Source organism: Mustela erminea, chromosome X, assembly GCF_009829155.1.
Source record: "Mustela erminea isolate mMusErm1 chromosome X, mMusErm1.Pri, whole genome shotgun sequence".
NCBI lineage: Eukaryota > Metazoa > Chordata > Mammalia > Carnivora > Mustelidae > Mustela > Mustela erminea.
In genome coordinates this window covers 64,575,008-64,589,920 of record NC_045635.1, presented here as the reverse complement: position 1 = coordinate 64,589,920, position 14,913 = coordinate 64,575,008, and the positions used below count along the sequence as shown (strand labels likewise).

The 14,913-nt window shown below is 38.4% G+C and overlaps 1 protein-coding gene across 2 annotated transcripts in view; it reads left to right on the top strand.

Moving 5' to 3' along the window:
- Positions 1–14,913, top strand: part of MAGT1 (magnesium transporter 1) — a 79,772-nt gene that overhangs the window by 12,673 nt on the left and 52,186 nt on the right. For both annotated transcript variants that reach the window (XM_032330517.1, XM_032330518.1), the window contains exons 2-3: positions 105–274; positions 4,407–4,524. In XM_032330517.1, the coding sequence (XP_032186408.1) occupies positions 105–274; positions 4,407–4,524 (288 nt within the window). The remainder of the gene's footprint in view (positions 1–104; positions 275–4,406; positions 4,525–14,913) is intronic.

Here is a 14,913-nt window from a genome sequence, read left to right as displayed (position 1 = left end):
TCTCTGTCAAATAAATAAATGAAATCTTTTTTTTTTTTTAAAGGAACTTCAAATGCCATGCTGAGAACATTAACACCATGTTCCTCCCTTTTTTTCTTTTTTAGATGGTGTTATCAGAAAAGGTTAGTCAACTGATGGAATGGACCAATAAAAGACCTGTAATAAGAATGAATGGAGACAAGTTCCGTCGCCTTGTTAAAGCCCCACCAAGAAACTACTCCGTTATTGTCATGTTCACTGCTCTCCAACTTCACAGACAGTGTGTTGTGTGCAAGTATGAACTTTCAACTACACTTTAAAATTAAATAACATAATATTTTAACCGTTTCTCAATCCCAGAATAACCAAATTAGTTCAGTGGGTACATAAACAATTATTGTGTGTGTCTTACTTAGGATGTCTGTAGTAGCACATACTGCCCCTTTTATAGTCATTTCTTGGTTGCCCACATTAGTAGGCACAAAGTGGGAACAAAGAGCAAGGATAAAGTATTGTGATAGCCACGATAGGAATAACTTAAAAATTGAATAATCGTCGTATAAATTGGTATCAACTTATATAAATGTATGCCAGTTGGGTTGATGTAGTATTTTATTATTTGTCAGTGCTTCCAGTTTCGTACTCTTATTTTATACAACAAGCCCAGAAGGTAAGTAAAGCAAATATTCTCTCATTTATGAAGAGATAGGTTCCAGAATCTTTTACCTGGTCTACCCAAAGCTAGAGATACTTACTAATGCAATAATGATAGCTACATCCCAATTTGGAATTACAAGAGAATGTTTTTAGAAAATGAAGATGTATGATTTAGAGATATTTCCTTTTTTTCTAGATTATTCTGAGTGATTAAAAACCTTGGAAATGGAGACTAATCTCACTTAAACTTTCTTTTTAAAGATTTTTATTTATTTATTTGACAGACAGAGATCACAAGTTGGCAGAGAGGCAGGCAGAGAGAGAGAGAGAGGAGGAAGCAGGCTCCCTGCTGAGCAGAGAGCCCGATGTGGGCCTCGATCCCAGGACCCTGAGATCATGACCTGAGCCGAAGGCAGAGGCTTTAACCCACTGAGCCACCCAGGCGCCCATCACTTAAACTTTCATCAAACATTGGTTTATTGATTTTATTTTACTGTTTCTAAATGATCTTGGGAAAAAAGATTGATATTTCTTTTAACAAAAAGACTATATTTATTTTTTTAAAGATTTTATTTATTTATTTGTCAGAGAGTGCAAGAATGAGCACAAGCAGGGGAAGTAGCTGGTGGAGGGAGAAGCAGGCTCCCCACTGAGCAAGAAGCCTGATACGGAACTTGATCCCAGGACTCTAGGATCATAACCTGAGCCGAAGGCAGACGCTTAACCCACTGATCCACCCAGACATCCCAGGATATATTTCTTTAAACAAAATTAAAAATAGTGGGTACTAAAACATAGGTTAGCTTTTGCTTTTTGTGTTTTTTTTTTTTTTTAAAGATTTTATTTATTTATTTGACAGAGAGAAATCACAAGTAGATGGAGAGGCAGGCAGAGAGAGAGAGAGAGGGAAGCAGGCTCCCTGCTGAGCAGAAAGCCCGATACGGGCCTCGATCCCAGGACCCCGAGATCATGACCTGAGCCGAAGGCAGCGGCTTAACCCACTGAGCCACCCAGGCGCCCAGTGTTTTTTTTAACTTATATTTTTAGATCAATATGTGAACAGGGAATTCATGTTAAATAAAATGACAAAGCTACCCTGTGAAGAACTTATTTAATAAACTCTTGAAGGCTTTCCAAATTCTGACAGCCTGTGTGTCCATGTGAAGGATTAGGCAATTTTTTTTAGAATATGCATTATGCTACCCCAAGACTTTCCAACTCTTCTTAAAGGATTTTCCCCCAGAGGTAGGAGATAGTCAAGGTATTTGATCCCAGAGTACTTATTTTTGGGTACATATGTTGGATAGTAGGTATTAATTATGCATAAACTTAAAATCTGGAATCACTCTTTTTTTTTTAAAGATTTTATTTATTTATTTGACAGAGAGAAATTACAAGTACACTGAGAGGCAGGCAGAGAGAGAGAGAGAGAAGGAAGCAGGCTCCCTGCTGAGCAGAGAGCCCGATGCGGGACTCGATCCCAGGACCCTGAGATCATGACCTGAGCCGAAGGCAGCGGCCCAACCCACTGAGCCACCCAGGCGCCCTGGAATCACTCTTAATTTAGTCATTTCACTCAGCAGTCAGGAGTATACAAAATCTTAGGGAACAAACACAAACTTCTTCATAATTCTGTACTAAATGCAAATTAATGACATTCTTATTAAACTAAGTATTTTTTTAGTATCTTTCTATAAGACCAAATTTAAAATTAGCTCACATTTTCCTAAACTCATTCAAAAAATAAAATTAACAGCACTGTGTATAATACTATATATTTGGTGCTATCAGGATGAGAAGTATAAGATATCCTACCCTTATCATTGGCTAGGAAAATGAATTCCACATGTGAAAATTTAGCTTCCAATATAGGGCAATTTATAATTAAGTACCAAATGGATTATGTGCATTATAAATAATACAGAGGGGCGCCTGGGTGGCTCAGTGGGTTAAAGCCCCTGCCTTCAGCTCAGGTCATGATCGCAGGGTCCCGAGATTGAGCCCTGCATCAGGCAGGCTCTCTGCTCAGAGGGAAGCCTGTTTCCTCTATTCTCTGTCTCAGCCTGCCTCTCTGCCTACTTGTGATCTCTGTCTGTCAAATAAATAAATAAAATCTGTAAAAATATATATATACTACAGAACTTCAGGACGGACATATAACAGGAAGATTGGGTTGGTCTAATGGAGACGAAGGGATTTGTATTAGGGCTAGATAGATGGATCAGATTTAGATAGAAGCAGGATATTTTGATTAGAAGTAAAGATAAGTGCAGGGGTACAGAGATAGTGGTAAATAAAGTGCCAGAATTAAGAGATCTTGTTTTATACTGATAAGTAGTAAGGCTACTAATAGTTAGATGCCTTATTGGAACTGGATGATAAAGAACCTTGAATAACCAGTGAAAAGCTTGGAGACTGTTCTGAAGGTAGTAGAAAAGCAACAGTGGAGAAGAGTAGGAGTTTCAGGAAGATAGTAATTTAGGAAGACTGATATATATTGTAGTGTAAGAAGGATTGGAAGAGGAGAAACTAGAGTCAACGTTTTATATTGTAACGTCTGATATTAAGGATCTGACTTTAGCTGATAGCAGTGAAAATAAATGGGAAGGGATGGAGTGAAAAGATAATCGCAAATGAAGAATTATCACATCTTGGAAACTGAAAGCATATGGGCAATAAGGGAAAAGTCAAATATGACTTGAGGTTTTAATTAATCTCAATTCCCTAGATCCTTGTTATCTTTCACCCTAATAATTCATCTGACTGTATTTTTATTTACTAAATAATGTCATGTTAGATTTATAAAATGGATTACAATTATAGTATACTTTCTCTGGAAATACTTCAACCTCGTCTTTGAACCCTTAAAAATAATTTAGGATGTTAAAAATTGTTCGGACAATTAGCTGGATTTTTCCAATGACTGCCTAAAGACCTCTGAGATAAGAAACAAGCACAATGTATGAAGCTGAATCAAGTAACTACTTTCTATTGAAATTCCCAACACTTAGAATAAGGCTTCTCTTATGCCAAAACAATGGCAATATTTTCCAAGGTTTGTCCTGACCCTGTCAGCAGAACCTGACTGATGTTTGTCTCTCTCTCACTCTCCCTCTCTCTGTGTCTCTGTCTATCTCTCTCTCAAAAATATTTCTCCCATTGCAAAAACTGCTATTGCTTCTTTGGCTCTGTTCATTTTATTTTATTTTTTTTTAAGATTTTATTTATTTATTTACTTGACAGGTAGAGATCACAAGTAGGCAGAGAGGCAGGCAGAGAGAGAGAGAGAGAGGGAAGCAGGCTCCCCACCGAGCAGAGAGCCCAATGTGGGGCTCAATCCCAGGACCCCGAGATCACGACCCGAGCTGAAGGCAGCGGCTTAACCCACTGAGCCGCCCAGGTGCCCCGGCTCTGTTCATTTTAAAATGTTCATTTAAAAATAATGGTTTTTAAAAAAATTTTTAATGTATTTTTAAAGTATTTTTAAAATAATGTATTGTTATTTTTCAATAATGTTTAAAAATGTTCATTTTAAAATATATGGGGGTGCCTGGGTGGCTCGGTTGTTTGGCATCTGCCTTTGGCTTAGGTCAGGATCCCAGGGTCCTGGGATTGAGCCCTACATCTGGCTTCCTGCTTGGAGGGAGGCCTGCTTCCTCCTCTCCAACTCCCACTACTTGTGTTTGTCTTGCTGTGTTTCTCTCTGTCAAATAAATAAAGTCTTTAAAAAATGTTTTATATGTTATCTTCATATATCTGATTATATCCAGGCAAGCTGATGAAGAATTCCAGATCCTGGCAAACTCCTGGCGATACTCCAGTGCATTTACCAATAGGATATTTTTTGCTATGGTGGATTTTGATGAAGGCTCTGATGTATTTCAGATGGTAAGATCTTTGGCTTATGTTATTAAGTAGGGATAAGTTAACTATAGATAAAGTGGAATATATCTTTTTCAATAGACACAAGAAGTTTTATTTATATATTTCTTATTATCTAAGTATACTGGGTATATGATGTTACATTGCTTTCAGGTGTACAACATAGTGATTTGACAGTTCCATTCATTACTTAGGGCTCAACATAAGGGTAATCACTGTCCATTACCACACAATGTTATTGCAATATTATTGACTATATACCCTATGCTATACTTTATGTTTCTGTGACTTCCTTATTTTATAACCAGAAGTTTGTTCCTCTTAATCCCCTTCACCTATTTTGCCCATCTCCACTTCCCTCTATCAACCATGTTTGTTCTCTGTTTTTCTGAGTCTATTTGTTTGTATGTTTTTTAGATTCCACATGTAAGTGAAGTCATATGGTATTTGTCCTTCTCTGTCTTATTTCACTTAGCAAAATACCCTCTAGGTCCAGCCATGTTGTCATAAATGGCAAAATTTCATTCTTTTTTATGGCTGAGTGATAGTGTGTGTGTGTGTGTGTGTGTGTGTGTGTGTGTACATATTTTGGCTATTATAGATGTCTCTGCAATAAGTAAGAATTTGTATATCTTTTCTAGTTCACGTTTTCATTTTCTTTTTTTTTTTTTTAAAGATTTTATTTATTTACTTGACAGAGAGAGATCACAAGTAGGCAGAGAGGCAGGCAGAGAGAGAGGAGGAAGCAGGCTCCCTGCTGAGCAGAGAGCCCGATGCGGGACTCGATCCCAGGACCCTGAGATCATGACCTGAGCCGAAGGCAGTGGCTTAACCCACTGAGCCACCCAGGCACCCACGTTTTCATTTTCTTTGGGTAAATACTCAATAGTTAGATTCCTGGATCATGTGATCCATTTTTTTTTAATTTTTTTTAAATTTTTATTAATTTGACAGAGAGAAATCACAAGTAGATGGAGAGACAGCCAGAGAGAGAGAGAGAGGGAAGCAGGCTCTCTGCTCAGCAGAGAGCCCGATGCGGGACTCGATCCCAGGACTCTGAGATCATGACCTGAGCCGAAGGCAGCGGCCCAACCCACTGAGCCACCCAGGCGCCCCATGTGATCCATTTTTAATGTTTTGAGGATTCATATTGCTTTCCATACTGGTTACACCAATTTACATTTCCACCAGTAGTGCACAGGGGTTCTCTTTTCTTCACATCTTCTCCAACACTTGTTATTTCTTGTCTTTTTTTTAAGATTTTATTTATTTATTTGACAGAGAGAGAGAGATCACAAGTAGGCAGAGAGGCAGGCAGAGAGAGAGAGAGAAGCAGGCTCCCCGCCGAGCAAAGAGCCCGATGTGGGGCTTGATCCCAGGACACCGAGATCATGACCTGAGCCGAAGGCAGTGGCTTAATCCACTGAGCCACCCAGGTGCCCCTCTTGTCTTTTTGATTTGAGCCATCCTGACAGGTGTGAGGGGATATCTCATTGTTTTGATTTGCATTTCTCTGATGATTAGTGATGTTGAGCATCTTTTCACATGTCTATTGGCCATCTATATGTCTTTGGAAAAAACTATTCAGGTTCTCTGCCAATTTTTTAAAATTTTTTTAAAAGATTCTATTTATTTATTTGACAGAGAGGGACAGTGAGAAAGGGAACACAAGCAGGGGGCATGGGAGAGGGAGAAGCAGGGAGCCCAATGCAGGGCTCGATCCCAGGACCCTGGGATCATGACCTGGGCTGAAATCAGACGCTTAATGACTGAGCCACCCAGGAGCCCCCTCTCCCCATTTTTAAATTGGATTTTTTGGTTCTTTTTGGTGTTGAGTTATGTATGTTCTTGATATATTTTGGATAGTAACCCCTTATTGGATATGTCATTTGCATATATCTTCTTCTATACAGTAGGTTGCCTTTTCATTTTGTTGGTGTCTTTCAGTATGCGAAAGCTTTTAATTTTGGTGTAGTCCCAGTAGTTTATTTTTTACTTAATTTCCCCTGCCTGAAGAGACATATGCATAAATATGTTTTGGGAGCCAATGTCCAAGAAATTACTGTGTATGTTTTCCTTTAGATTTATGGTTTTATGTCTTACATTTAGGTCTTTAATCCATTTTAAGTTTGTTTTCGTATATGGTATAAGAAAGTGGTCTAGTTTTATTCTTTTATGTAGCTGTCCACTTTTACCAGCATAGTTTGTTGAAGAGACCATCTTTTACCCTTTGTATCTTCTAGCCTCCTCTGTCTTGATTCATTGACTATATAAGTGTAGGTTTATTTCTGGGCTCTCTATTCTCTTCCATTGATCTTCGTGTCTGTATTTGTGCTAGTACCATAATGTTTTGATTACCTAGCCTGGTAGTATAGCTTGAAATCTGTGATTGTGATATATCCAGCTTTCTTCTTCTTTCTCAAGATTGATTTGACTGTTTGGGGTCTTTTGTTGTTCCATACAAATTTTAGGAGTATTTGTTCTAGTTCTGTGGTAAATGCTGTTGGTATTTTGATATGGATTACATTGAATCTGTAGATTTCTTTGGGTATTGTGGACATTTTAACAATACTCTTCCAATCAATAAGCATGGTATATTTTTCCATTTGTTTGTGTTGTCCTCAATTTCTTTCACCAATGTATTATAGTTTTCAGAGTAAAGGTCTTTCACCTCCTTGGTTATATTTATTCCTAGGTATTTTATTCTTTTTGGTATAATTGTAAATGGAATTATTTTCATAATTTTCTTTTTGCTACTTAGCTATTAGTGTATAGATATGCAGCAGATTTCTATATATGAATTTTGTATTCCATAGTATCACTGAACTCATATACTAGTACTAATATATTTTTGGTGGAATCTTTAAGTTTTTCTATATATAGTATCATGTCCTCTGCAAATAGTGACAGTTTGACTTCTTCCTTACCAATTTGGATATCTTTTATTTCTTTTTTTTAAAGTTTTAATTTATTTATTTTTACAATAAAGAGAGAGCATGCACACATGAGTGAGGGAGGAGGGGCAGAGGGAGAAGCAGACTGTCCACTGAGCAGGAAGCCTGATGTGGGACTTGGTCCCAGGACCTTGAAATCATGACCCAAGCCAAAGGCAGACCCTTAATTGACTGAGCCACCAAGGTGCTCTGGATATCTTTTATTTCTTTTTCATGCCTGATTGCTGTGGCTGGGACTTCGAGTACTATGTTGAATAAAAATGACAAGAATGCATATCTTTAACTTGTTGCTGATCTTAGAGGAAAAACCTTTAGGGTTTCACCATTGAATATATTCGCTGTGGGTTTTTCATTTGTGGCCTTTATTATGTGGAGATATGTTTTCTCTAAAGCCACTTTGCTGAGAGTTTCTATTGTGAACAGATGTATATTGTCAGATGCTTTTTTTTTTTTAATTTTTATTTATTTGACAGAGAGATCACAAGTAGGCAGAGAGGCAGGCAGAGAGAGAGAGAGGAGGAAGCAGGCTCCCTGCCGAGCAGAGAGCCCGATGCGGGACTCGATCCCAGGACCCTGAGATCATGACCTGAGCCAAAGGCAGCGGCTTAACCCACTGAGCCACCCAGGCGCCCTGTCAGATGCTTTTTTATCACACAGTTTTTAATCCATCCTTTTGTTAATATGATATATTACATCAATTGATTTGTGAATATGGAATCATCTTTGCATCCCTAGAATAAATACCAGTTGATTGTGGTTAATGATCCTTTTAAAGTATTGTTTAATTCAGTTTGGTAATATTTTTTTAAAGATTTTATTTATTTGACAGACAGAGAAGACAAGTAGGCAGAGAGGCAGGCAGAGAGAGAGAGGAAGGGAAGCAGGCTCCCCGCTGAGTAGAGAGCCTAATGTGGGGCTTGATCCCAGGGCCCCGAGAATGACCTGAGCTGACGGCAGAGGCTTAACCCACTGAGCCACCCAGGTGCCCCTCAGTTTGATAATATTTTGTTGAAGAATTTTGTGTCTGTTTATCAGAGATACTGGCCCATTATTTTCTTTATTGTAGTGTCTTTAATCTTGTTTTGGTTCAGGGTGATGCTGGCCTCACAGAGTAAGTAAATTTGGAAGTTTTCCTTCCTCTTCTATTTTTTAGGATATTTTAAGAATAGGTATTAATGCTTCTTTAAATGTTTGCTGTAAAATTTACCTATTAAACCATATGGTCCTGGATTTCTTTTTGTTAGGAGGGAATTTTTAAAAGGTTTTATTAATTTGTTTGAGAGAGAGAAAGAGAACATGCATGCACAAGCGGGGCGTGGGGGTGTTGAGCAGAGGTAGAGGGAGAAGCGAACTCAGCTGAGCAGGGAGTCCAACATGGGGCTCAATCCCAGTACTGCGGGATCATGACCTGAGCAGAAGGCAGCCATTTTAACCAACTGAGCTACCCAGGTGCCCCTGTTGCATTTTTTTGGATGACCCAGGAGCATTTTTTTGGATGACCATTTTAATTTCATTAGTAGCAATGAGTCTGTTCAAATTTTCTATTTTTTCCTCATGCACTTTGGAAGATTGTACATTTCTATGAATTTATCAGTTTGTTCTTTGGTCCAAATTATTGACCTATAATATTCAACAATATTCTCTTATAATCCTTTGTATTTCTGTGGTGTTGGTTTTTATTTCTCCTCTTTCATTTCTGATTTTATATATTTGTATCCTCTCTTTTTGTGTTATTAGTCTGATAAAGGTTTATCACATGTTTTCATCTTTTCAGAGAACCAGCTCTTGGTTTCATTAATCTTTTTTTTTTTTAAGATTATTTATTTATTTATTTAACACAGAGAGAGAGATCACAAGTAGGCAGTCATAGAGAGGAAAGCAGGCTCCCTGCTGAGTAGAGAGCCTGATATGGGGCTTCATCCCAGGACCCTGAAGGCAGAGCTGAAGGCAGAGAGCTTCCCACTGAGCTGCCCAGGTGCCTCTCATTGATCTTTTCTATTGTCTTTTTTTAAGTCTTTATATCTTAATTTCTGCTCTAATTTTAATTATTTACTTTCTTCTAGTAACTTCAGGCTTTTATTGCTCTTCTTTTTCTAATTCCTTTAAGTGAAGGTTAGATTAGGATTTTTTTGTTGTTTTTTCTTTAGGTAGGTTTCTATTGCTATTAATTTCCCACTTAGAACTGTTTTTGCTATGTCCCAAAGATTTTGGACTGTTATTTTCCCATTTTCATTTATCTCCATGTATTCTTCAATTTCCTTTTTGATGACTTTGTTGACCTATTGTGGCTTTTTTTTTTTTTTTAGTTTCCATGTCTTTGTGTTTTTTCTAGTTTGTTTTTCCTGTAATTAATTTCTAGTTTCATACCATTTGTGATTGAAAAGATGCTTGAATATATACAATGGAATATTACTTAGCCATCAGATAGGATGAATAACCTACCATTTACATCAACATAGATGGAACTGGAGGATATTATGCTGAGTGAAATAAGTCAATTGGAGAAAGACTATAGTTATCATATAGTTTCACTCATATGTAGACTATAAGGAATATTGCAGAGGAAAATAGGGGAAAGGAGGGAAAACTGGGAAGAAATCAGAGAGGGAGACAAACCAGGAGAGACTCTTGACCAGGAAACATACTGAAGGTTGAAGAAAGGGACATGAGTCGGGGGATGAGGTAACTGGGTGATTGGCATTAAGGAGGGCCTGTGATGTGATGAGTACAGGGTGTTATATGCAACTAATGAATCATTGAACATTATATCGAAACTAATGATGTACTATATGTTGGCTAATTGAATTTAAATTTTAAAAAATGATGCATGATATGATTCTAATTGTCTTAAATTTTGACACTTGTGTCTAGCATGATTTCTTATCTTTTAGGAGAATATTGAATGTGCACTTCAATATATATATATATAAAATATACATTCAAAAGAATGTATATTTTGTTGGATTTTTCTTTGATACAATGTTCTATATCTGTGTGTGAAGTCTATCTGTCTAATGTGTCATTCAAAGCTGCTGGTTTTTTATTGATTTTATGTCTGAGTGATCTATCCATTGATGTCAGTGGGATGTTAAAATCCCCTACTATTATTGTATTACTGTGAATGTCTCCCTTTATATCTGTTAATGTTTGTTGCATTTATTTAGTTGTGCCTATGTTGGGTGCATATTTACAATTGTTAGGTTGATCTCTTTATCATTATGTAATGATGTAATTACATAATGGCTCTTTTTACAGTCTTCTGTTTTAAGTCTATTTTCTCTGATTTAAGTACGTGGATTTTTTTTCCTGCTTCCATTTTCATAGAATATATTTTCCACTCAACTTTCATTCTGTTTGTGTCTATAGGTCTGAAATGAGTATCTTGTAGGCAGCACATAGACTGTTCTTGTTTTTTTTTTAAATCCATTCACTTACCATGTTTTTTGATTAGAGTATTTAGTCCAGTTAAAGTCATTATGTATAGGTATGTATTTACTGCCATTTGTTAATTTTTTTCTGGTTGTTTGTATACTTCTCCTTATTTTTGTCTTCTTCTCCCTTGTGGTTTGATGGATGTGTCTAGTGTTATGCTTGGATTATGATGTCCTGTTTTGCATTTTTTATAAGTTTTTATGTAACCCTTGACTAATTTTTGTGGATTTAATTGATTTTACTTCTTTTGTGTTTTACCTCCCATGCTGGCTTTATAAGTAAGTAATCTACTGCTTTCCCTATATTTTTGCTTTCATCATTGAAATTTCCCCATTTCATACTTTTCTTACTTCTAGTTATGGCTTTTTTTCACTTAAAGAATTCCCTTATCATTTATCATAAGTTTGGCTTAATCATGATGAACCTCTTTAACTTTTTTTTATCTTAGAAATACTTTATCTTTTCTTCAATTCTGTTGATAATTTTGCCCAGTAGAGTATATTAGGTTGTAGGTTTTTTCTTTCAGCACTTTGAATCTATCCTGCCACTCTCTTCTGGTCTGCAAAGTCTCTGATGAAAAATCAACTGATAGCCTTATTGGGTTTCCCTAGTTTATAACTGTATAACTGTTTTTATTTCTCTTGTTGCTTTAAAAATTCTCTATTATTAATTTCTGTCATTTTAATTATTATGTGTCTTTGTGTAGACATGGATGTCTTTCCTGGACCTGGATGTCTTCCTTCCTCATATTAGAGAAGTTTTCAGCTATTATTTCTTCAAATAATTTCTCTGCCCCCCTTCTCTCTTTCTTCTCTGTCTGGGATCCTTATAATGCAAATGCCACTATACTTGATGACATCATAGAGGTCCCTCAAGCTGTTCTCTTTCTTTTTTCTTTTTTTTTAAAGGATTTTATTTGTTTATTTGACAGACAGAAATCATAAGTAGGCAGAGAGGCAGGCAGAGAGAGAGGAGGAAGCAGGCTCCCTGCGGAGCAGAAAGCCTGATGTGGGGTTCGATCCCAGCACCCTGGGATCATGATCCGAGCCAAAGGCAGAGGCTTTAACCCACTGAGCCACCTAGGCACCCCAAGCTGTTCTCTTTCTTAATTACTCTTATCTTTCTGCTGTTAAGTTTTTTTGCTTTCTATTACTCTCTCTTCCAGATTGCTGATCCATTCTTCTTTGTCTCCCAGTCTGCTGTTGATTCCCTCTAATGTGTTTTTTAATTCAGTTGTTGTGGTTTTCAGCTCTCTCTGGTTCTTTTTTTTTTTAAAGATTTTATTTATTTATTTATTTGATAGAGAGAGAGATCACATGTAGGCAGAGAAGCAGGCAGAGAGAGATGAGGAAGCAGGCTCCCCACCGAGAGGAGAGCCCGATGTGGGGCTCGATCCCAGGACCCTGGGATCATAACCTGAGCCAAAGGCAGAGGCTTTAACACACTGAGCCACCCAGGGACCCCGTGGTTCTTTTTACATATATATATATATATATATATAGTTTTATCTTTTTCTTGAGATTCTCAATGAGTTCATCCACTCTTTTCTCAAGTCCAGTGAGTACATTTATGACCATTACTTTGAGTTCTTCATCAGACATACTGTTTATGTCCTTTTTGTTTCACTCTTTTTCTGTGATTTTGCCTTGTTCTCTTAATTGGGACACATTCCTCTTTCTCCTCATTTTGTCTATTTCTCTGTGTTTGTTAATGTGTATTAGGTAGGTCAACTGTGTCTCCTAGTCTTGAAAGTAGTAGCCTTGTGTAGAAAAAGCCTTATGGTGCCCTGTATCACAACCACCCCTGTTCACTGGAACCAGGTGTCTCCCTGTGTGAACTGAATGTGCCCTCCTTTTGTAGATGAGCTATGATGGCTGTGAGCGTGCTGGTGGGCAGGGTTGGCCCTCAGCCCAATCAGATTCAGTGACCTCCTTCACCTACTGCAGCTGTATTGGGCAGGGATTCCTTTCCACACTGTTGAGAGGCCCTGCTGCAGTACTCATGGGCTTGCTGTTGGGTGGGTCTGGCCCTAACCCTGGTTGTCTGTAGCTAGGTGCTGCAATAGCTGCAGATGCAGGGAAGGGCAAGGCTGCCTCTTTGTGCAGTCACCTAAGAGGCTCAGCTTTAGGAATTGCAGGGGTGCTGTTTTGTGTGGTTATCTCCTCCTCATCCCAGGGAAGGAGTCACTTTGGAGGGGTACCAGTTCCACCTGAGACTATCTGCCAGGTATGGTGGGGCAGGAGCCACTTTGGAGGGGCACCTGCTAAGGTGGGTGGGTTGAGTGGGGCAGGTCTACAGGCTAACACCAGGGCTGCGTAGGTGGCAGTAACAAGGTAGATGGAAAGTGTTTGAACTGGCTCCTGCAAGTGTTTGCCTATGTAGGCTGGGGAGGGCAATATAAATAGTGTCTGCCAGCACTTTTGTTCCCAAAGATATCTGTAGATCCCTTCCCCTCCAGCACATATCCTAAAATTAGTGAATAAAATTCTATCACGTGTACCCCAGGTTCTTTTCAAACTGCTGCTTTTTTATCTAATTAAAAGAATTATTATTATTAACATATATTATTTCTTTTAGGGGTACAGGTCTCTGACTCAACAGTCTTACACAATACACAGTGCTCCTCACAACACATACCCTCCCCAGTGTCCATCACCCAGCCACTCCATCCCTCCCACTCCCCTCCACTCCAGCAACCCTCAGTTTGTTTCCTGAGATTAAGAGTCTCTTAGGGTTTGTTTCCATTTCTGGTTTCATCTTGTTTCATTTTTCCTCTCTTCCCCTATGACCCTCTGCTTTGTTTTGTAAATTCTACATATGAGTGAGAGCATATGATAATTGTCTTTATCTGATTGACTTATTTCACTTAGCGTAATACCCTCTAGTTCCATCCACACCACATCTTTTTTTTTAATTCATTTGACAGAAATCACAACTAGGCAGAGAAGCAGGCAGAGAGAGAGGGGAGGAAGCAGGCTCCCCTCAGAGCAGAGAACCCAACCAGGGGCTCAATCCCAGGATGCTGAGATCATGACATGAGCAGAAGGCAAAGGCTTAACCAACTGAACACCCAGGTGCCCCAGCACACCACATCTTTATCTATTCATCTGCCGATGGACATCTGGACTCTTTTTTTGAAATTTAATTTAATTTTTGTGTGTGTGTGTGTGTTCCAAAATTCATTGTTTATGCGTTTCACCCAGTGCTCCATGCAATACGTACCCTCCTTAATACCCAACACCAGGCTCACCCAACCCCCACCCCCCTCTCCTCCAAAACCCTCAGTTTGTTTCTCAGAGTTCACAGTCTCTCATGGTTTGTCTCCCCCTCCGATTTCCCCCAATTCACTTCTCCTCTCCATCTCCCAATGTCCTCCGTGTTATTCCTTATGCTCCACAACTAAGTGAAACCATATGATAATTGACTCTCTCTGCTTGACTTATTTCACTCAGCATAATCTCCTCCAGTCCTGTCCATATTGATAAAAAAGTTGAGTATTCATCTTTTCTGATGGAAGCATAATACTCCATTGTGTGTATGGACCATATCCTCTTTATCCATTCATCTGTTGAAGGGCATCTTGGTTCTTTCCACAGTTTGGCAACTGTGGCCATTGCTGCTATGAACATTGGGGTAAAGATGGCCCTTCTTTTCACTACATCTGTATCTTTGGGGTAAATACCCAGTAGTCCAATTGCAGGGTCATAGGGTAGCTCTGATTTTAATTTCTTAAGGAATCTCCACATTGTTTTCCAAAGTGGCTGCACCAACTTGCATTCCCACCAACAGTGGAAGAGGGTTCCCCTTTCTCCACATCCTTTCCAACTGTTGCTTAATGTCTTGTTGACTTTGGCCATTCTAACTGGTGTAAGGTGATATCTCAATGTGGTTTTCATTTGAATCTCCCTGAGGGCTAATGATGATGAACATTTTTTCATGTGTCTGATAGCCATTTGTATGTCTTCATTGGAGAAGTGTCTGTTCATATCTTCTGCCCATTTTTTGATGT